This window comes from Setaria viridis, chromosome 1 (assembly GCF_005286985.2).
Source record: "Setaria viridis chromosome 1, Setaria_viridis_v4.0, whole genome shotgun sequence".
In the NCBI taxonomy this organism is placed as follows: Eukaryota; Viridiplantae; Streptophyta; class Magnoliopsida; order Poales; family Poaceae; genus Setaria; species Setaria viridis.
In genome coordinates this window covers 39902374-39924560 of record NC_048263.2, presented here as the reverse complement: position 1 = coordinate 39924560, position 22187 = coordinate 39902374, and the positions used below count along the sequence as shown (strand labels likewise).

General features: G+C 45.9%; 3 protein-coding genes across 14 annotated transcripts; 1 reads left to right on the top strand and 2 right to left on the bottom strand.

Moving 5' to 3' along the window:
* Positions 1–68: 68 nt before the first annotated feature.
* Positions 69–4201, bottom strand: LOC117841417 (probable protein phosphatase 2C 27). The gene is made up of 4 exons (XM_034721775.2): positions 3705–4201; positions 1908–2108; positions 1392–1603; positions 69–965 (listed from the first exon to the last, which is right to left on the bottom strand). The coding sequence occupies exons 1-4, from the start codon at positions 3780–3782 to the stop codon at positions 398–400; spliced, it is 1059 nt and encodes a 352-aa protein (XP_034577666.1). The 5' UTR covers positions 3783–4201; the 3' UTR covers positions 69–397.
* Positions 4202–9841: 5640 nt separating this feature from the next.
* Positions 9842–12512, top strand: LOC117841415 (F-box/LRR-repeat protein 14). Of its 4 annotated transcripts, none has more exons than XM_034721773.2 (3): positions 9842–10037; positions 10394–10451; positions 10682–12512. In XM_034721773.2, the coding sequence occupies exon 3, from the start codon at positions 10742–10744 to the stop codon at positions 12209–12211; it is 1470 nt and encodes a 489-aa protein (XP_034577664.1). In that variant the 5' UTR covers positions 9842–10037; positions 10394–10451; positions 10682–10741; the 3' UTR covers positions 12212–12512. The 4 variants fall into 4 exon arrangements, with proteins under 4 accessions (XP_034577664.1, XP_034577662.1, XP_034577663.1 ...); XM_034721771.2 differs by having other exon boundaries at positions 9843–10037; positions 10677–12512; XM_034721772.2 differs by lacking the exon at positions 10394–10451 and having other exon boundaries at positions 9843–10037.
* Positions 12513–15036: 2524 nt separating this feature from the next.
* LOC117841413 (uncharacterized) lies at positions 15037–21844 on the bottom strand. 9 transcript variants are annotated; one of them, XR_004637290.2, is made up of 19 exons: positions 21694–21844; positions 21387–21600; positions 21144–21300; positions 20773–20909; positions 20335–20438; positions 20133–20228; positions 19904–19994; positions 19399–19519; positions 19132–19328; positions 18382–18482; positions 18250–18305; positions 17776–17865; positions 17585–17684; positions 17021–17116; positions 16873–16942; positions 15945–16099; positions 15777–15831; positions 15529–15692; positions 15037–15452 (listed from the first exon to the last, which is right to left on the bottom strand). XR_004637290.2 is itself a non-coding variant. In XM_034721768.2 (18 exons), exons 1-18 carry the CDS (start codon positions 21694–21696, stop codon positions 15637–15639), a joined length of 1899 nt encoding a protein of 632 aa, XP_034577659.1. In that variant the 5' UTR covers positions 21697–21844; the 3' UTR covers positions 15037–15636. The 9 variants fall into 9 exon arrangements, 2 of the variants coding, with proteins under 2 accessions (XP_034577659.1, XP_034577658.1); XR_004637292.2 differs by having other exon boundaries at positions 15037–15442; XR_004637291.2 differs by having other exon boundaries at positions 15037–15401.
* Between the last annotated feature and the right edge of the window lie 343 nt (positions 21845–22187).

The following is a 22187-nucleotide window of genomic DNA, read 5'->3' as shown; positions in this document are numbered from 1 at the left end:
AGTAACACGAACAAGATATGTCTGAACATGGTCAGTAAAATCTCAAAGTTGGGGGCGCACACATCACATGAGAGAACATTAGTTCGATTACATTAATACTCCCAGCAAGGTTTTATTTACAGAAGATCAGGGGAAAACATCGCATAATGAGCCACAAAAGCCCCTGGATGCACACTGCTAACTCGTCCTTACCTAGCTCCAACTTTTATTATTTACAGCGTCTCACAATCAGCTAGTGAGATCTCGGGTTCGTTGGTTTATTCTCAGACAAGAATAGTTACTCTGGCATGTCGACAGACAGTTGCTGAACAGCACCAAGATACCGAAAATCGCTACTTACAATTAACACTCACCAATGTAGCACAACATCAGGACTGGCGGGGCAATGGGCGCGCCGTCACTGGCCTTCCAGGAGCACTCTGAGGTTGTGAAGCCCTTCAGCTGATATGCTGCGTGCAACCCTGCCTGTCCTGTTCACTCTGGTCTGGGGAGGGGCCTCCTGGTGGAACGAGACCATCACAGCTGTTAGGTTGTCCCTGGCCCCCCGCCTTATTGCCTCATCGACGATCTCCCTGCAGCACAGCCTCAAGTCATTGTGGTCTTGGAGCTTCCGTCGCGCGAAATCCACAGCATTTTGGTTTGAGAAGAAATCCCAGATGCCATCACTGCCTATTATCAAGAACTCGTCGTCCTTTGTCAATGTTATCATCTTCAGCTCTGGCTCAGCGCTCAAGGGCCCTCCAGGCTCACCCATCTCTTTCATGCCCTCGAGATGCCAGTCACCTAGTGCTCTAGTGACTGCCAGCTGACCATTCAAATAACCATCATCCACATAGCCACCAAGTGATTCTACACGCTTTCTTTCATTGATGCAGCACGGCCTATGGTCTTTGGACATTTCAATGGCAGTACCACACCGGGAAAGGACTGCTCGGCAGTCACCAGCATTAGCCACCAGAAGGGACCTGCACAAGATATGCTAGCAATTAGCATCTGCCAATGATAACTTACAAAAAATATTTTAAGCAAGAAGAATTCTGTCCACTCTAGCTCACAGCAAAACTAGAATTTATAAAATCATGCACAGCTGAGATTAAGGTTCCTAGGCTAGTATCCCAGAAAAATTTCAGATTTGATGACCTATGGTTCGACCATTAAGAAAAAACTTGATGCCCTTCAAGTACTTTTGACAGGAAGATAACTCAAATAATCCCAGAAATGCATACACCAAAACTGGTAGAAACCTATGGTGAACTGAACCTCTACCCCATGCTTTAATTTTCCAATCATATCTTGCAGCTTCCAATCCAATCATATAATTAAACAACACACTTAGTGGATAACACCATAAGTCCATAACCAGAGAATTAGAGATGGATGTGAAGCAATACCTTCCAAAAATCATTGCTGTAAGTGCTGTAGTTCCAGAAGAAAGTCCCTTGTGATGAGAAAATGTCTCTGCAAACTTACTATCAGTTTCCACAAACGACCTCTTGACTACCTTTTCAAGCTCAAGAGGAAAATCAGCATCTTCCACGATGACCCGTGGCAAGTTATCACGGACGTAATGGGCTGCATCTTTGCCACCATGTCCATCAAAGACCTGCGAATAGGAGTTAAAGTGTGTGATGAGAATAGAAACATAAGATATTTCATGTTTACTGCAGTTATGAAACTACGGGGAAGCAACTCTGTAATAGTACCACTAGAAGGGGTTAGCATACACATATTCCCAAAAAAAATTAGAAAAAAAAAGTAACTGAAATTTTTGCTAAGCTGTAGGCACATTTAGCATAAGGAGTGCACTAAAATTTACAACAAAGATAAAGATTTCTTCAGAATAACTCAAAGCAATATAATTTCCTTGTTGAAGTAGGAATGGAATATAAGAATGAACAGGTAATTACCCCATAGAAGGAAATCACTTCATCATCCACTGCTTTATAGCCAAAATTCTTTGCCAGATCAGAGATGCACACATGGGCATCTTCCATGTAATCACGACCTCCTATATCAGACCATTCCCCTGACCGGATGAACGGAACAAAGTTGTTCAACTTAGTCTGCTTGAAATCAACAGACACTGTGTTCTCACAAACTCTCTCCATCTGCACATCATCCAAAAAAGGATTAGAGCACGGTGAAAGAAAACAAATAATAAACAACTCAAACAAAAAAAGCACCATATAAGATTCGATAGAGAAACCAAGAAAACAAATGGGTCAATTTCAAGGCGATGAAATAAAAATTCTAGCCCCATACTCCCACCTGGCCAACAACTGGAATTCCCTAGAGATACTTGTTAGCATCACAGAGAAAGCGCAATACTTATAGTAAGTGGTAACACAGCTAGTTGAAAGGGACATAGGAACAGAAGTCCAATTCGGTAAAGTCAGTAACAGAAGGCAAGCCATTGTTGGACAGGAAAGGCTTCAAGTAACCATTTCTAGAGAGGGCAATGATAAACAAAACACCCAAGAATGCACATAGGTGCTACCTGGCAGCTTGTCTGTCTTTCAGACAAAAGCTTATAGCATCATATAAACTTGACAAAGGAGCAAACAGCTGTGACAATATGATTGGACAGCAGATACTGCAGTTGTTCCTCACAGTTGAGCTAATTAGCAGAGTCATGTAAAGCCTACAGGTGTACATTCTTGGGCGCCACTCCATAGTCCACTTCCTGTTTGCAACATCACTACCAAGTAAAGGGACAAAGCTACCCCATTAAGGTCTAAAGGGTACCACGATCCATAGGATGATATTATGTATCTAAGAGCCATAGAGAGCTATAAAGAACATGGATCACTAAGAGTTGTCCACCGCCCAATCAGGCGAGTGAACAACACGACCCTTTAGCCCCCCTTTTTTTCTTGACCCCAATTGAGGAAGAAGTAAAGTACTAACTGAACTTTGCCAGTACTGATTATTCTACTTCTACATGCTAAAGAACATACTAGATGGCAGATTATCAGTAATTATATATCCAATAGTATGCCCTTCTCTGATGTTTAATAGTATCAAGGCCACTCTTTTTTGCCATTTGACTTTGATCTGAGGTAAACCAATTTAGGTATTATAGTGTGAACTTTGCTGTGCTGAATATTTCTGCTTGGCTAAATTGAAAAGCTTGCAGGAAGACCAGTACGCCGCACCACATATCATATGCACGACAAATTCGTCACAGAATCAAAAGTACAAAGGAACAGCGCAATGCAGAAACAAACAATTCGTCCGCAAGCTAGGGCAATCACAAAGACACTATTTTTACGCAACCTGAATTTGCACTAGAAACTTCTCCCCGTTGAACAATTCAGAGCATCTTCCCTTTCACACCTGGTGCGCGAGATAGAAAGGTATTGCTAAATGCACGAGAGTTCTTTAATTCCACTGGTGCTCCAATAAATAACTGGCCTCTCCTATCTATATTTTGCTCCGGATTTTCAGAGAAAGCGAAAGAAAAGAGAGAGCATTTCGACATGAAAAGAATGACCCGGAAGCAACCACCACAGCGAAATTTGGTTCCGTGTCCTGAATCGATCCCGTCCCCGACCGACTGAAACCCGCACGAATCACCAATCAATGAAAAGCGTGAAGTCCGGCAAGCGAGACCCGCAACAACAAATCACGAAGATTGCAAGCAAAAATCCGTAGGAAAAAAAAACACAAGAAAGGAGGTGAGGAGCGGAACCGGTGGTACGCACCGCGAAATCGGCGTGCTTGTCGATGCCCTGGTCTCCGAAATCAAGCCTCCCTGCGTCCTCCAGTCCCTCCACGCACATGTCGGGGGCGCCGCACGATCCGGAAACGAAAGGTCCGCTCTCCTCGACGCGACGCAACGCAACGAGCAAGAACTGCGGAAAAGAGTCCCGGGCGGACAGGGGAAGACGGGATAAAAAGGCGGCGGCAGGCAGGAGCAGGGGTAAGAGGGGAGCGCGGCGATCGAATCCGAGGCGGAGGAAAGGAGGACGGCCGAGACGGAGACGGAGACGGAGAAAGCGAGCAGGAATCCGAGCGCGTGGGGAGCGCAATGGGAGGAAAGAGAGGGAGAGTGGGTGCGAGGAGGAAGATTCTTGGGAATATCGCGGATTTGGAAGGGATTAACTGGCGATTAGCGCGATTGCTGCTGGTGAGGAAGAATCAAGGAGAGGAGGGGAGGGAGGAGATGGGAAGGAAACCGAAGAGCAGGGGAGGGCGAGGGCGAGGGTGCGGGGGGTATTTATGGAAGCGGGCTGAGAGTAGAAAAGCACGTGGTGGACACCGCGGCGGTTTTTTTTATGCGTGTTCTTTTTTCTCTCGCCTGCTGATCTTTCTTTTTTTTCCTTTTGGCTACAGTTTGGTGGTGGGGTCGCCCGTCAAGGGGCTACTGGAGCAACTCCAAAAGACCGTTAATCTTACCCCAGTATCTTCTTTAGGGAAAAAAAACTCCAACAATTATCCCAAACCTCCCCAAATCTTTTCGCGATGCCAGAAAATAGCCACCCACCGGCGTATATTTTAACATTCGTGTTCCTTCCCCAATCCGCCGAAAAAATAGCCTTTTTTTTTTGCCGCGCGCGTGTAGGCCGCCGCTTGCTCACCCCGCACCAAGCCGCGAGGGTTCGACGAGGATACCGCGGCACTGCCGGCGTTCCCCAAGGGCAAGGCCTCCTCCACCGCGGCTGCGGCCGCGCTCTTCCTCCTCCACCACCACGCGGACGCGATGGACACCGGCATCTAGGCGGGGCTCCCCGATGACCTGCTCCTCGAGGTGCTCACCCGCGTGCCGCCCTTCCTCCTCTTCCACCTCTACCCCGTCTCCCGCCGCTGGGAGGCCATCCTCTACGACTCGGCTTTCCTCGCTACGCACGCCGCGGTGCCCTCCCACGGGCCCTGCCTCCTCACCTTCTCCAGGGGCGGCGGCGGACGGAGTGAAGCCGTCGCGGGAGAGCGCGGAGATGAGGGGCGCGTACTCGTGCCACTGGCCCAGGCGGTCGCGGAGGACCTCGAGGCGCTGGGTGAGGTCGAGGGTGCGGAACTTGGACGGAAGCAGGGATAGCGGAGGATGGAAGGGATGGTAGAGCTGGCCAGGCGGAGCCATCGGAGGAGGGGTGAAGGGGAGCTTCCGGTCGCCGCGGCCGCCCGTGCTGCCGCCGTCAGGGAGCAGGATTGCGCTCGCGGCGATGTGGCTGGCGCGACAGTGGCACGACGAGGGGCTGGTGGCGACAACAGGGCGGGGCACGCGCTGGTGCCGCGGCGTCGTGGCGGGGTGTGAGTTCGGGTGGGAGAGGGGAGCATGGTGGCGATGGAGGTGGAGATGGGGGTGTTGCTGGACGTGGGAGGAGAGGACGAGGAGGATGAGGAGGGTTCTTGTGCGGCGGCGGTAGAGGAGGAGGAAGAGGATGTGGGAGACTGAGCGGCGGTGCCAGAGACGGATGCCACGACGGTCGGCGACTACGACGAGGCGGTGGCGGCGAGGAGGAGTAGCAGAAGGAGGCGAGGAGCCATGGCGGCAGAGCCGATGGCGAGCTTCGAAGGAGCGATGGAGCTCTGTTTCAGAGGTAGGGGGGTCCGTTCTGGAGGTAGTCCAATTACGATGACGTGGCAAATATTGGGAATAGTTTTTAACGTTCTGTTGTGGCCTGATATGTTTTTGGGAAAAAATTTTAGCATAGCCCCTAATATCTCGTTTCGGGAAGAATTTTTTGGGAATTCTTGAAGTTGCTCTAAAAATGGATTCTTCGTTTTCCACGGGTTAGTTTACCGAAAATCAAACAATAGCAAGCCACCCCGGCCCATCCGCTAAAAAAATTGTTCGAAGGGCATGGTGAATTAGCTCTATCGATATTTAACAGCGTTTTGGGTGTGAATTAGCTCTAGTGTAACAGCGATTTGGTGGAATACTTTCACAGACCATGCCTGTTAAAAAAACATGTTTTTTCTTTGCCAACAGTAAAAAATCATAAGATCATACTCCATGCCACTAGGTCATCATAAATGTACTTTGCAGGAGGGGCACGGGGCACGGTACACTTACGGCGTGCTTCTGCGAGCAAGATACGAGAGGTGGGGGCGCGGCAGGGACCCACCCCAACGAACGTGAGGCTGGTATTTTCGCTGGATGGATCCTAGTCGCTTGGGGCGAGACCACGGCGTAAGTGCTCAGCTCAGCAGGGCAGTGTGTTTTCTTCCTGCAGCCTGTGATATTTTCCTTTCCTGAGCGAACACACGAAAATATCCGTGTGCCTTTTGCCTTTTCTTTTTTATATACGCAGACGCCAAACGGGGGAGTCCGGACCTTCGCTGCTGGTTTCGAAGCCTTCGCTTCGTGGGGTCAGAGAAGCCGGACCTTTCTCTCCGGTGATGTTCTTCATGGAATGGTCAATATTTTCAGGTCGCGAGGTAACATACAGGCCCTAGAGAAATTAAAATCTCCATGGGAGAAGAGAGGTGGTTAAGGTTAACCGCAACGGCACGGTTATTGACCCAAGTGTGCTCACGTAGTAAAATTATCCACCGCTGCACGCGGTTAAAGTGCACAGTAACCGCGCGCAGCTCCTGGGTAATTCTCAGATCGGTATTAACGTACGTAGGGACTACATGGTCCCACGCCAACAGCGACGGCTCTCTTCCGTGTCGTGTGTGTGATCCTCGAGGCGGACACGCGTGCGGAGCAGGGCCAGCCAAAGTGGCCGCGCCTCTGCCTGCCTGCTTCGGTGCTCTCTTGACGTCGGGCGCGCGTACACGTACGTGTCGCCGTGACCCGTTGACACGACACGGCAACGAACCGACCCGCTCGCAAAACCGGCACGTTTTTGCCCCCCCCTTCTTGTCGTGTTTACTCGCCACGTCACGTCAGTGGTAGGCGTCGTCAGACCAACACGGCGAGCTGCGGAGCTCGACACGACCGAGCGTCATGTCCGCACGTGCGAGGATATATAAGAGGCCCATCGGCTCCCTTTGGGATTTTACCAATCGCTGCTCGGCCGTGTGAAACCAAACTAAGAATGTCAACCACCGTTGCCCTATACCCGGGATTAACAGTTAATTACACACATGCGTGTAGATCGACATACTCCAAGCTAATGTTAATTATTTTATTTAAGCGGTTGCGTTGGCAAACTTGCTGATCAACACTCCAAAGAGCTTTCGCTAACAAAAATATTTTTTTCATTAAAAGAAGCACTCCGAATAGGTAAGATTTTCACCAACGAAACGACGATGTCCGATCTACGAACTGTACTGTACCCTCTTTGTGTTTGGACGCCCCTCAAGTATAAGCCGGACGCGGATTGCTTTATGATTGGCGAAGACGAGACTGCCCGTCTTCCTTTCCTCTGCGCTCGTCGCCAACCGAACCGACTGTGCCCAACTGCCCATCCCATCCATCCTCTTCCGCCCTAAAGCAAGAATAGACAACGCCGCCGCCGATGGCGACCGGCCATGGCGATGCGCCATCGATCGAGTGATCCATGAATGCACGATGGATCCGTCACCGCCCGGGCGCCGGTCGATGCGTTTGGTTACGGCGATGCAATGCATGGATGGGCTCCGCTGTGATGTCTGTCTCGCACGCAGGTCACGCCCGTTCAAACCAGAACCGGAAACAGTACGTACTGGCAAGTCGCGTTAGGTTAATCAGTCATTGCTAATTAAGCCTAAATAATGTCACGTAGGTGCACTAGACGTATCCGACGACCTTTAATCCTATTATCCTGCGCGTATACAACGACGACATGTTCCAGCAGACACGCACACTCGATCGATCCATCGTGGGCAATCTTGTGGCCGAAGAAACTTGCATCGCATAGCATACGTCTTTGCCCATTCTTGCAAGATACGACTAAAGCTTGCTTGGTGACAATGCAACAATAATGCCTTTCCCAAGCCAATGGAAGATTGCACTATAGATGCGCATATCTCCCTTTTCAGATGTACATGGGCGTGCCACTCTCGGTACTCGGCGTCGTCCCTAGTCCTGACCTTACCTTTGGGTGTTGGATGCCCTTATCTCCATCCGCACGCCTTCCGGGGGCAACACACAGTGCATGGCCATTTCTTGATGTGAAAAGCCCTATGACAGACGTTGTAGAGGAACATGTTGTAGGCACCAGTGTGGAGCGGAGTAGTGGATCGGAGGCTTGTGGCCGAAGGAAGTGTCGTATCCTTTTGCCCCTTCTTGCAAGGTACCAAAAGCTTCATGCAGGTGCCCTTTTCAGGTCAATGGAAGACCGCATTGCCAATGGATCTATCGCCTTTATTTGGGACAAGGAAAAGAGCCACTACTCCCAACCTTAGCTGTGGCATGCACTGCCTTATCTCCATCGATCTGCGAAGCACAATTTTCACTGAACCATCCCTTGCCGTTACAAGTCCTTGTCTTGGGATGGTTTGCCAACCTTTGCAGGAACGCTCTAGAGTATGCAAACTCAGAAGACTTCGTGACCAAAAATAAATAATAAAAAAAAGACAGAAAAAGAACCATCAAGCCGTTGGTCAGGAAGAGCTAGAACAGGCAATACTGTCAGAGAAACGAACAAAAAACCGGACCTGTCGAATATCGGTCCGATCGGGATTTTCCGTCGGTCGATGTCACCTCGTTGGGAGGAGGTGATTTGGGAGAGATCGTCCGGAGATTATACATTTTCTAGCTATCTTTCAAAGAAAAGATTATATTTCCTATTCACTATTCCGATCCAACCAATGAATGACGGTTCCTTTCCAACGAATGAGTAGAGCAGAGCAGAAACAAACATGGGACTGCAGCCGCACGTTTTCAGCTTTAATTTTCAGCAGATTCTTAGGGCTGCCCCGGTTCACACCTGCCGTCGTAATCAACACCCCCGAAAAGAACCACGTCGATTACGGATTGCGGTAGGGTAGGATTATCCACAGCTGACCGTGGATAAGCCACAAGCTTAACACACCTGCTGAAACGTCTCATGCACACAGCTGCTGAAATCAGCATCCTGCACGCAGGTAAATTTCAAAATTCATGCTTCAGTATAGTATTGGATTCTAAACTCTTTCTTTCTTTCTCTCTCTCTTTCTTTCTTTCAATTTTGACCACTGGAACAATCACTAATAGCAAGAGCTGCAAGTTGCTAGCCTATCGATCCCTGACCAAATGATATCTTGCCAGATATATACCCTGCTCCCTCTTTTTCAGATACACAAAGGATCTTGGTGCTCGTAGCGCTTACGCGCGCAGTCGCCTGGGTCCTGTGGAGATTGATCAAGTGCCGTGTGGGTCCTGATCAGCGAAAGGCCCTCCTCTCCTCCTCGCCGTCCTCCTCCCCTTCCAAAAGCTGGCGATTGCAACGGATAGGGACAGGGACGGAATAAAATCAACGCGAGAAAGCAGGAAGAAAGATCACAGGCGCATACCGTATGCATTAGTTTAATCCTTTGTTCCTAGCTAGGAGTAGCTTTCGTCCTCAAAAATAATTGATGGCGTGGGTTCTGATTCACCAAGCATCAGCTCCCCTCCATGGTCGTTGGTGGATGGCACAAGACTGAGCTAGTGATGAGCTGAGCTAACGCAACATTGCCATCTCCCCTTCAACCTTTTCTTGAACAGAAATATGTGTGTGCTCAAATGCTCCACGAGCCTGTGAGCCCTTTCCTGAGGATTGTCCTGTGCGATGAGACTTGCTGCTTGGGATTTCGACTACGGAGGCTGGAGATGGTTCTTCAGGCCTCAAACTATCCTGTGGCGCAGTTCGTTGGTTTGCTTTCTTTTCACATCCACACACTAAAAGAAACCAACATTCGGTAATACTCCGTATAGAAGAAACCGGTTTTCAGTATTTGGCCCATGTCACATACGGGGCGGCCCAGCCCAATTTCCGATGGGGACCACAAGCAGTCAAGCAGATATTTCTCCTTCCGCTCGAAAAGAGAAAAGGGAAAAAATATCTCACTTCGCCGCCACCGCCGGAGGGGAGTTCGCCGCCGTGTCTGTCTTCTACTTCTCTTCCTGCCGTGCTCGGCGCCGTGTTTTCTTAGGTCCCGTCCCTAGAAGCAGATCCCAGCTTCTGTTCTTCGGTTCCTGCGAGGTACGATTCCGTTTTGGGGTTCTATCAACTTGAGCTCGGGACTTTTTTTTTTCGCGTTTATGATTGAGATTACGGAAGAAGAAACTAGCATCAGGTGGGCTCGATTCCTTATTCTGTTAATTTTGAGGTCCGGGCCTCGAATTTTACACTGTAACGTATGGAAATGGTTTTGATTTGCTTGGTACATTAGACAGTTCAGGAACCCCCCAGGCCAATGAATTCTAAGCTGTTCAGTCGCATGTTTTTTTTCCCCTAAAGACGTTCAGTCGCAGGTTTCACTTGATTAGTCAGTTGCTCCCTTCCAAATGTAATTTTAGCTTGTAGACCTGTAATTCTAATTCGACGATTTGTTTCAGGTTCCTTTGCTATTCGTTGCAGAATTTTCAGATGCAAGCGTTTTTGTTTAATTTGAGGGTACGTTGCTTGTATAGTCTAGCTTCTTTGCCTGCTCAGTGATTTAGAAATACATAGGGCGCCACCTCTCTTCATGCTATTTACTAGTGAAAACAAACAAAGCAACTCTATAGTAAAAGGTTCAAAGGTTCACAAACTCAACAGCTGAAAGTTGATGATGATTATTCCTGCTGCCATATGATTATAATGCTTTTTAAATGCTTTATCTGATCGCCTTTATTTCAGTCCAGCACTCTGAATGCCTGCTCAACCCTGAGATTGCTCAAGTAGCAGCTTATCTGCATTGATTGATGGAGGGTCTCTCGGAGCCACTACTTGCAGAGATCATCAAGAGGATTACAAGGACAAGTGATCTGAATTCTCTTTCCCTCGTGTCAAAGCAGCTCTATAATGCCGAGGCAGAGGAAAGGGGCACTCTCCGTGTTGGCTGCTGTCTTCACCCTGCAACAGAAGCCTTGTCATCACTGTGTGTCCGGTTTCCCAACTTGTGGAAAATAGAGATCAATTATTCTGGTTGGACGTCCAAACAAGGGAGGCAGCTGGACAACCAAGGGCTTCTTGTGCTTTCATCTCAGTGCCCTTTGCTGACGGATCTCACCTTAAGCTTCTGCTCCTACATCAATGATACCGGTATTGGTTATCTAGCATATTGCAAGAAGCTCAAGGCGCTCAGGTTGAACTTTGCCCCAGCTATAAGTTCCAGTGGACTTCTCTCAGTGGCGGTTGGGTGCAAGAGTTTATCTGCTTTCCATCTCGTTGACTGCATGAAAGTAGGAAGTGTGGAGTGGCTGGAGTACCTTGGCAGGGCTGGATCAGTGGTGGAACTTGTGGTAAAGGATTGCAAGGGGATCAGCCAGTATGACTTCCTAAAGTTTGGTCCAGGATGGATGAAGCTTGAAAAGTTTGAGTTTGAGATCAATGACAATTATTGGTTATCGGGGCCTCCCCTTGATCCCTCTTTTGATGCTCACTATCAGTACAAATATGATATCTGTTGTGAAAATTTGAAGGAATTGAGGTTGGCGCATATTATAACTGTGCCAGAGATTGGACTTCGTTTTCTATTGAGGAAGTGCAAAGCATTAGAGAAACTTTGCCTAGACTATGTTGTTGGTTTGGATGAGAGGGAGATGATTGCACTATTCCGGAACTGCAGCAACCTTAGAAGCCTCTCACTTCGCCTCATGCCTCTACGCTCTGGACCGGGCATGGATTTCAGGACACCACTGACTGATGAAAGCCTTAAGGCCCTAGGTCTGACCTGCCATATGCTTGAAGTTATTGAGCTCACCTTTACATTTTGTTCCAGTAGGTATCCATCAGAAATAGGCTTCACACAGGAGGGTATTGTAATGCTGGTTCAGTCTTGTCCTATTCGTGTTCTCATGCTTAATGGCGCCAACAATTTTGACGATGAGGGAATGAAGGGCCTCTCGTCCGCACAATTCCTGGAGACACTTGAGCTTGTGGATTGCGAAAGGATTACTGATGCTGGGATCAGTTGCATCACGTCTACGCCATCCTTGAGCAGTCTCACTCTCCGACAATGCAAGAAAGTAACTGATAATGGGATGGATGAGCTGGCACGTTCATGGAAATTGGAGTCTCTGACCGTTGTAGGCTGCCGTCGGGTCTCTCGGAAAGCTGTACAGGGGGCTGCCAGATCAGTTCACTATTCCATGGAGTCTGAAAGCTTCGCCAGTCTAAAAGGAATGATAAAGATGGAAACAAGTACATTGTTCCGCCAAATATTTTCATGAAAGGGCCATGCCGACAATTCTGAAGGCCAGTGCAGTACAATAAAAATAGAAGAATCTTTGGGATATCGCTGGCTGTTATTTTCCGTTTCCCATATATTAGTAAAGGTTGTAGATTATATGCTGTATTAAGTAAGTAGTATTTTCAAAGACGAATGATGCCATGTTCTATATTATTACGATTAGTAAGTCCAGACTTTTGTCGAAGCTCCTTTGTACATATGAAAATAAAGCCACCGGGTGCATTGCAGACACTAAGAAAATGTTCAAGATTATCATAACATGCTTATTATGAGCTTGGCTACTGTGGTCTGGTCATCTCCATTTGCTTAATTCTGATTCACTTATTTCAATTATCTCAGTCCAACGCTCTGAAGCAATAGATGGAGGATCTCCCGGAGCCACTGCTGTCAGACATAATTAAGAGGATTACCAGGACAGGTGATCGCAACTCTCTTTCCATCGTGTCGAAGCAGCTCTACGATGTCGATGCAGAAGAAAGGGGCACTATCCACGTTGGTTGTGGTCTGCACCCGGCAACAGAATCCCTCTCATCATTGTGCTCCCGGTTCCCCAACTTGTGGAAAGTGGACATCAATTACTCTGGTTGGACGTCCATCCAAGGGAAGCAGTTGGGCAACCAAGGCCTCTTCGTGCTTTCATCTCACTGCCCCTCATCCTAAAGCTTCTGAATTCTGATCGTGCATTGATGACTCTGGCCTTGGTTATTTTTTTTCCATGACTTTACTGAGCAAGGGTGCTAAACATGATCTCAATCGACAATTGAGGAAGGTAGCACAAGGTGCGCTTGACGTTCGGTTTGTTTCATCCGAAGACCAGGTAGCAGATGCTTTCACCAAGCCATCAACAAAACTGATGCTAGAACGTCTCATGACCAAGCTCAACTTAGTTTCCTTGGCGTCCTTTTCCTTCTCGAAGGCGCCATCATTTTGTGTCCCCTTCCTACCCCACCACCGATCTTCAGGTGAAAACTGTGGCGGCGGTGATTATCGTCGTGTCCTCGGTGGACCGTCGCATTGGAGTACCTTTTTGTGGTGGTGCACTTCGTGCGGGTACTGTGGTTGCCCAATTCAGAGTCTTCAACAGCTAATGGTGTCCCACATATTCTCGCTACCTATGGGATTGGACGTGAGGATGTTTATGGCAACGGTATTGATTTGGTGGTCAGAGCTTCAAGCACAGCATATGGAGTTGTTTTTCTTCCCCTACGTTGGATTTGGCTCTTACTCCGGTTCCACATTCACACAAAAAGGTAATGATGATGGTTCATTTGGAGTCGACTTTACGAAACAAGCCGTGAAAGGAGGATTACTCAACCTATAAATTGAAGATTTTGAATTTCTTCTTCTTTAGAGATTTATTTTTCTATTTGTTCATCAGTGTTTCTGATGTCTTGGCTACATGTTTCTTGACATGTGCCTAACTTTATAGCGGTGGCTACTCTTTGTAATAATTTTGGTCTGATGCATTCTCGCAAGAGGGTGACTGAAGCCGGGAATATATTATCCATTATCCTCTTTACGAAGATAAACATTAAATTGAAAAGGTATCGATGCATGATCAGTATCTGCTTGGTGAGTTTCGCTATATTTGATCATCTTCATAATAATTCATTCTGATTTCATCTATTTCAGTCCAGTGCTCTGAGAAGCTGCTCAATGGAGAATCTCTCAGAACCACTTCTTGCAGAGATCATCACGAGGATTACCAGGACAAGTGATCTTAATTCTCTTTCCCTTGTCTCAAAGCGGTTCTATAATGTTGAGGCAGAGGAAAGGGCTACTCTCTGCGTTGGATGCGGCCTTCACCTTGTAACAGAAGCCTTGTCGTCACTCTGCTCTCGATTCCCCAACCTGCAGAGAGTAGAGATCAATTACTCTGGTTGGACATCCAGCCATGGGGAGCAGTTGGACAACCAGGGCCTCCTTGTGCTCTCATCTTGCTGCCTTTCGCTGACAGATCTCACCTTAAGCTTCTGCTCGTGCACTATCAGAAATTAGAGTCTTTGACTGTTGTAGGCTGTCGCCTGATCTCTGAGGCAGCTGTGCAGTGGGCAGCCAAATCAGTTCACTACTCTGCCAAGTTGGAAAGCCACGGTAGTCTCAAAGGAATGAAAATGCATACGCGATCGTAGATGTATCTTTGGCTGTGAACTTTCTTATTTCTATCAGAAGTTGCAACTGGAACCTGCTATGTTGCCTTGATCTGAATTTGTACTGTGTTTAGCAAGATCGTTTAGTATCTCAAAGTTTTGGTGATGCTTTTATTGCTAGTCTTTATGATGTTCCCTGTTGGTAGCACAAGATTATTTTTTGCTTGTCTTTGTATTGCTTCTGAATTGAGAAAAAGGAGGAAGGCAGAAGTTATTGTGTTGCATAAAATTTGCAGACTTGCAGCTGCTTGTAGCTGTCCTTGTGCTGAAATTTCCAAGGATTAGCAGGTTGGGAGGCGTGTGAAATCCATTTCGATGTCCCTGTCCCTATTTAGAAGATGGGCATTATGAGAAATTTTACCCGTGGTACGTGGACAGGTGAATGATGGCATGACACACGAGCAGCGGCGAACGCAAAACTAGTAACCAGCACACAGCCACAACGCAGCTTGATCATCCATGAGACCACGAGGGTGCTTTGCCCATGTGTAATCCCTGACGTGAATGTATAGCAGGCTGAGGCACCAACCCCGGTGGTAAATTTATGTTTGGCGTCGAGCCGATTGTGTAATCTTGTCGCATGCATAGTAAGAAATGAATAGTTTTGCTAACACTCCAGGTGAATACAGAATGAATCATTCACCGACGTTGCAACTAATACAAACTCGCGACGTGAATGCATTTTTATCTAAAGGAACAGTGTTCTGGCCTCTACACCCGCACGGCCGCACATGGGTGAATATAGCCGCTCGACGAGTACATAGCGGAACGGTAAATGAAAAACCCTCGCCTGATCTTACGAAGCATTCCTTCAGACTACACTGGGCTCTGAAATCCGAGCTTTGGTACATGAGTTCTGTACATGGTGGTCAAGGGGAAATGGTGAAAGAGAGGGAAATCTGTCGTCTCACTGCCTTCTTCCTTCTTGTGCATAAGCAATTCTAGTGTCCACTTGCTCCGCTATGAGGATTACCTGGATAAACAATATCTTTCTGATCCGTACAGGCGCACTCATTTGACCTGCCGTAGGAGAATTATCCTAACATCAAAATTCCTGTAACCTAAAATTCCCTAACCAAAAGCAAAACAGCAACATGTCACATTAAATACCGGGTAAAGGGAATGGTTTGAAAACCTAATGACCCACCAAAGACCAAATTGAAGCATGGCGCTTTTAGATTCCAATTTGCAGGTTTTCATTCATGCAGAACTGCTCTTGGGGCGGTGGTTGATCACAAGGATACATGCTGCTCCACTACGTTTTTAACATGTGGAAATCGATTAGCCCATCGCCTGTAACCTGCACGGATACTCCAAGAAAAGGAAAATGTAGGATTTTTTATTTGTGCATATCAAATGGGCTTAATTTTTAGGTCAATAGATTAGCGTGTTTACCTGATACAATCATCTGCTTCTGGTTGAATTGCTCCCCATCATCGTCAGGGACATCCTGAAGGACATTACACCATATTATCAGCACATCCAGTGCAATGGAAAAGATTCATTATAGTGAACAATTGCCTGAAACGAAATAATCCCAATTATGAAATAAGGACTAATTACCTGCTGCAAACTTCTGACAATGAGCTCAGACAAACTCCCAAGGGTCTTGGTGTCAAAATCAGAGCAGCTCAACAGAAACTCTTCTGATGTCAAGTCTATCAGCATTGCGCATAAGCAGGATGCTGTCATGGTAACCGATGAGGCATTTGTGGTTCCTATATGCAATAAACATATAGTGACCGGTTCAGCATGTTAACAACACAAACACACACAAAAAAAGAGCTTGAGATAATCTTTGCTGTCAATTACACAAAAAAAGAGCTTGAGATAATCTTTGCTGTCAGTATGTTAACAGGCGTCCAGTTCATTTGTGCCCAAAATCTCAGAAATATTGTACTATAGAAGACTCGCATGTCAACTACGATATCATTCCAGCACCACCTACGGGGAAAGATGCCAGGTATCGAAAGTCATGACACAGGTCAAAACAGCCAGTGATCGAAGTGCATCAATTTCTTGATACAACATTCAATCTGTATGAGCCAACAAAGGAAATAATTTATGAAGTCTGCGGATGCATATCTTAGATGCTGACAAGAAGCAGTCATCCATCAGGGACGGAGCCAGGGAGGGCATGGCAGGGGCCATGCCCCCCCCCCCCCCCAATGCTCAAAACTTGTCTATTATAGATCATTGGATTTGCATTGAAATTTGTTCAAATTTGTTTCGTTTGACCGTGATTTCTAAAGAACTTGTATGATATAGTTTGCCTGGCCCCCCCTTTTGCGCCAATCCTGGCTCTGTCCCTGTCATCCATTATCATAATCCGAAAAATGTGTTCAAGATGTTTTTTTGCAGTTTTAACCTAAGCAATGAACTTGCAAGAACCAAATATTGAGAAATGACTATAGCAACTACCCACATAATGATATCACCAATGATGAACAAAGGTACACGTTTAAGCTAATAAACAGAAGTTGGAGCATACCAGCCCATGTAACAAGTGCTTTTAGGAGGTGGATGAAACAAGAATCCACTGGAATATTGACACTTTTCTTCTACAAAAATACCAACAGGTTATTAATTATTCTCATGGCATATGCAGAATTGAACTTTCAGAAAATGAAGTCATTTACATTAGACATGAAGTTTATAATGGTATCACATGCCAAAAACATGCTACCATTGTCGATTCCATCCTGCTCAGTCATTTTAACAAGGCAATCTATAACCTGCAGAGACAAACACAGGCAATCAGCTGCTCTCCATATCTCAGTAGAAAAAAAGAGTATTAACTATACTGAACAAGATGTCTCTATTAATCTTGATGAAGTTAATCACCATCTCATGTGGTCATCTCAATCAATAAACATAGCATCAAAATTCAAAATTAACTGGCTATCTATGAGCCTCTAGAATAGGAACACCATGACATTGCATAACATAATATGATTATATGGATCATTCTAATCACTATATATTGGCTGTGGAGATCTCTAATCCGTGTTCACCTTGAAATAGAGGCGACAGAAAGGCCCCTTTTACAGAATGATAGTAACATGCTGGCAAGAACAGAGAAAGCACCAACTTTGCAAGGAACATGCAAAACGAACTAGGATAAATAGGAAGGTAAAATTAATTTGAGGAATAAGTAGTAAAGGAAACAGCAATCAAGTTGAAAAGAAAATAATCCTACTTACTGCCTTATAGCCGCCAAATGATGCCAAAGTTCTACATCCATCAGCCTCCATTGTTATTTGAGATAGCATTGGAAGCATGAAGCAAATAGAATAGAAGGGGCTGTCGCAAGAATAGAACTTTATACCATCAGTATTTTGCATCATGAAAGAAGATATATACACACCTGCAGAGCACGAAATCAAGAAGTAACCTTGATTCATCTTGACCTTCTATAGAAAAGATAAATTCCAATAGATTTCTAGTTTTCTCCTTGCAGGCATATGGTGCCTCTGCCAGGTAACTGCAACAAAGTATAAATGTTACTTTGAATCGACAAAAAATATGTTGTACAGAAGCTTGATCTGGGCGCTTTGCTATTGAACACGCACTTGGTTAACAGTTTATGTACATTGTGTGTACAGAAAAATATGAAGTGGCCAAATTGTACACATTTGTTCAGAAGGATGAAAACTAACTTATTAATAGGAAAACCAACTTTGTTGACAATGTTAAAACAAATATACAATTCATCATGACAAGCAGTACAAGCAGATGGAGGAACTAGTATTTATTTGAAGTCCTAACTAAAGGGCCCTTAAATTGCTAAGGAGCAATTATTTGTTAAAGAAGGGAAGATAAGGATCCATAAATTCTCCTAGAATAATAAGATGAGCAAGCAGCACACCTTCCTACTATTCTCGCAGCTGCCAAAAGATCATCACCTTTCCGTTGCCCATGTTCCTGTCACATTTTCATCTTCATCATGTATTATCTTATAAAATACTAACGGACATATGTGGTTGATAAGAATATGTACCTTTGCATCCTGCAGAAAGTCTAAAACTAAACTGATTGTCTCGTTTAATCCAGTGATGGCCTGCATTATGGTACTTTCACGGATAGTCTGACTTGGTGCACCTGCATGCAGTTCAAATCTCTTTTAAAAGGAGAATGGTTGGTAGGAGCACAGTTATCTTCGTAGGCTTTCTATGAGCCATTCCCATGACTACTGACTTCGATAGAAAGATAGCTAATGTAATGAATTAGGAAATATAAAGGAAATGGTAAGATTTCACCCCCAAAATCTTAGATGCTACCAACACCAAAAGTTAAAGCACTAGAAATTTGGCAATTTAGAAGCATAACTCAATTGCTCTAAATTGCAGGATATAACACTGACAGCTGATACCCATGAAAAATAATTGAAGCTCAGATTAGATGATGTAAGTAACTGAACTAATAACCATTTTGCTATTGAGTGTGTTAAACTAGCGTGCCTAGCAGGTCGAGTTTTTAGTGTGCCTAGCGTGCCAAAATATTTTGCACTTCAAGGAAATGCTTTCAATGTTCAGATTTCCTTAAAGAGTGCTGCATCAGGACATGTCTCTGTGCTGATGCATGTTTTGCAACTGCGAACACATACATAGATGGAATGGCATTATCAAAGACTGGTGCTGCAGAAGTGGAGAAATTGTCATAGATGATTGCACCGACAAACAAAATACACAGGTTCTAATCCTGGTTTGGTGCCCAAGGAATAAAAAAAAACATGAGGATGGAAACATACCTTCACTGCTACTGGCATTTGATATCATTTTGATTATTCGTTCTATTAATGAAAATAATATAGCGAGGTTTCTCTGTTTCTGACAGACGGCTTCATCTGTCTGAGAAGTTTTTAAAGACTCGTACTTCAAATAAGCAAGCTCATTTAGAAGGACTGCCACTTCAATTCTTGCAGACTCTAGGACAAGCAATACAAATCTGCAGAAAAATACAAATGTTATGGAAAATTAAAGGCACATCCCACAGAATACAGGAATGTAAAACTTACTTGTCAACAGGCAACACATTCTGGGTATTTTGGATTTTACAATCTTCTGACAACCAATCCTCACCTAGTATGGACATCATGCACTCCGCCAAAAGAAGAGCATGCAGCTTTTCAGAGGATACTGAACAGCAACAAAACATTTAATACCATGAGCATCTCGAAAGGGAAGAAGATAATAGCATGGTTATGTTTCAATCTTCTATCCTGAGTACGCTATACATTCCTCATGCAATGGTAGGTAGCCAGATAAACAGACGACATGCAATAATTCCAATACATCCTATGGGTAGGTAAGAATAAATCAAGCTATATAGTGCTGTTGGAACAAAGTGGCACATATAAGTATTACTGCTTTCATCCCTAAAGAATGCACATGATTATATTAATTATTAAACCTATAATGTTAAGGTTATCTATTTCATCAATCTGACCAAAGAATTACAGCTTTCACAATATTTTAGAAACAAAGTTTTACATCATTTATGAATATGAAGCTTGTACATACCAACACGATTTTGGAGGATGGCAGTGATTCCAACTCGAATGTGAGATTCCCAAATTGATGCCGGCATTGATCTCAAAAGATCATGAAGTGGCTTTAGCATTCCAACAACAAAACAAAGCATTAAGGAGTAATAATAAATCATTGGGAAGAACTTATCCAATATCATGCATAACAAAACAAGTCACATGCTTCAAATAAAACAAAAGGAGGGGAAAAGGGTAATCCTTACAGATTCCTTTTGGGACAGGAGGGTGGTAAGCATGTGCAGGGCATCAAATTTAACTGCAGTATGAAGAACAGCAAAAAGCCTGGCAAGGCAAGTCACCTGAATTGCATTGAAAGTGTAGACCAAATCATCAGATCAATTTATGAATGGTGAAACGAGAAATGCAGAAATGTTCACGTAAAATATTCTGGTATGTCAATCATACCATGCTTGCCATTCCTTGCAGTTTTTCCACACTCATGTTGTCGACTTTGAGTTTATGAACAAGTAATCGCATTAGATTAATGGCAAGTTCTATGCACTTTGAACCTACAAACAATATAATCAAGAAAACCGTATAAGAAATTAAGCATTCGAACTAGATTGAACACCAATCAACCAAACAAAATATTGTATCTTTTTTCACAGGTTGATGACCCCAAAAATTGCTATTCATGAACCCATGGCGCTGAGTGGTAAGTACTGGCAAGGACTGAATTGAATAGACAAAGACCACATTTCAAAAGCAGAATAACAAAATCACCCATCCAGATGCACAAATTTAAAACGTGGCAGCTGAGACCTGCATCTTTAGGATCAGTTCTAACACTCCTCAGTTTAGAGATGAAATTGGCAACAAGATACAGGCAACAAAATGTAATACCATCTGGTAAGCTTGAGATTTGAAGGAAGATCATGTCTATTACACCAGGCTCGCAAAACTTGTAAGCCCCGTCTTCAGAGGCTATTGCAATAAGTGACAGAAGTTCAAAGCATTCTTCAGTGATTGCGGGATCAGCCCTGCAGCACATGATTTAGCTACAGTCATGAGCAAATATGTACAGATAGCAAGCATCAAAATTAGTTTTCGGGAGCAAAACAGTTGGTACAGCTCTTAACAGATTCAAAACAGGATATCATCTGTATATCCAAACAGCGAGGATTGCAAAATAACTAAAAAAACATGTGTACTGATCCATTTTACACTAGCATGTGTACGAAGTGCCAGAAGGTCACAGAGAGTAAATTTCTTACGATTTGGAGACAACCTCGGCGACTAGGGGCACAGTGGAGACGACCCCCTCGTCGGCCGCAACCTCCGGAACGCGCGCGAGCCCGGCGAGCACCGTCAGGGCGAGGCGCAGGTACGCCTCCCGCTCCTCCTCCTTCCCTCCCTCCACTTTCCCCAGCCCTGCGCCCACGAATCAAAACCCAGTGACCCAAAGCTCAGCAGTCCCCCGCAGGTTAACCAATACTTGTGGCGTATGGCTTATTTACCGGTGTTGAGGAGGCGCCGGAGGAAGCGGGGCCCGACGGCGTCGTAGACCTTCCGGACGGCGCCGGCGTCGCCCGCGCGGCAGACGTTGGCGGCGACGAGGAGGCCCGCCAGCTTCTGCTCGTCGCGCTCGCCGCGGAGGAGGCGCAGGCAGTCGTCGAGCGGCGGGGCGGACGCCGCCATCGGCGCGGCGGCGGCTGATGTCGGGGATGAATCCTGCAGGAGATTGGGAGCGCGAGAGGTGAGGGGAGTGGCGCGAGGAGGGAAGGGGAAAGGCTAGGGTTCGGGGAGTGAGGAGAGAGAGCGTACCATGGAATGGATGCGTGCGACGGGGCGCGCGAGCGAGGAGAGGGAGAGCGACGGCGCCGCGTCGGGAGTGGGGAGCGACTGAGCGAGCAAGCACTAGAAGCGCCGGAAGAGTTCGAGTTCGAACTGAACAAAGGCGTGGGGACGGTGCCGCGGTGGGGATGACTGGCATCAAAGTCGGCGGGGCTTTGCGAAAATTCGTGGGTTTCCGTCCCACGTGGCACCGGTTTGACTTTGGTCAAGACTCTGCAAGGAGTTTCGGAGTTGACAAAGTCAAAATCAATTTACGTCTGCAACTCTGTATTTCTGCAAGAGTGGGGGTGTTGACTGTTGATGGTGTGTTTGGTTTTATGCCACGTAGCCAAGCTAAATCTGCGGTCGTGGAATTGGCAACTCGGATCACCAAAGCTAAATCTACAGTGGCCAAAAGAAGGCAACCAAGCCAAATTCTGACATCCAATCCAACCAAATGGTGGTCAAAATTGATCAAAGTAGTC

Bases quoted from the DNA above. Each gene is read 5' to 3' on its own strand.
- LOC117841417 (XM_034721775.2), bottom strand. From the start codon at position 3,782: ATGTGCGTGGAGGGACTGGAGGACGCAGGGAGGCTTGATTTCGGAGAC. The intron at 2,109-3,704 runs GTGCGTACCACC...GATGATGTGCAG, and splicing joins ACAAGCACGCCGATTTCGCG to ATGGAGAGAGTTTGTGAGAA. The intron at 1,604-1,907 runs GTAATTACCTGT...TCCTATTCGCAG, and splicing joins AAGTGATTTCCTTCTATGGG to GTCTTTGATGGACATGGTGG.
- LOC117841415 (XM_034721773.2), top strand. From the start codon at position 10,742: ATGGAGGGTCTCTCGGAGCCACTACTTGCAGAGATCATCAAGAGGATT.
- LOC117841413 (XM_034721767.2), bottom strand. The intron at 19,329-19,398 runs GTAAGTTTTACA...ATTTTTCTGCAG, and splicing joins AATGTGTTGCCTGTTGACAA to ATTTGTATTGCTTGTCCTAG. The intron at 18,306-18,381 runs GTACATATTCTT...AAAATGTGACAG, and splicing joins ACTTTCTGCAGGATGCAAAG to GAACATGGGCAACGGAAAGG.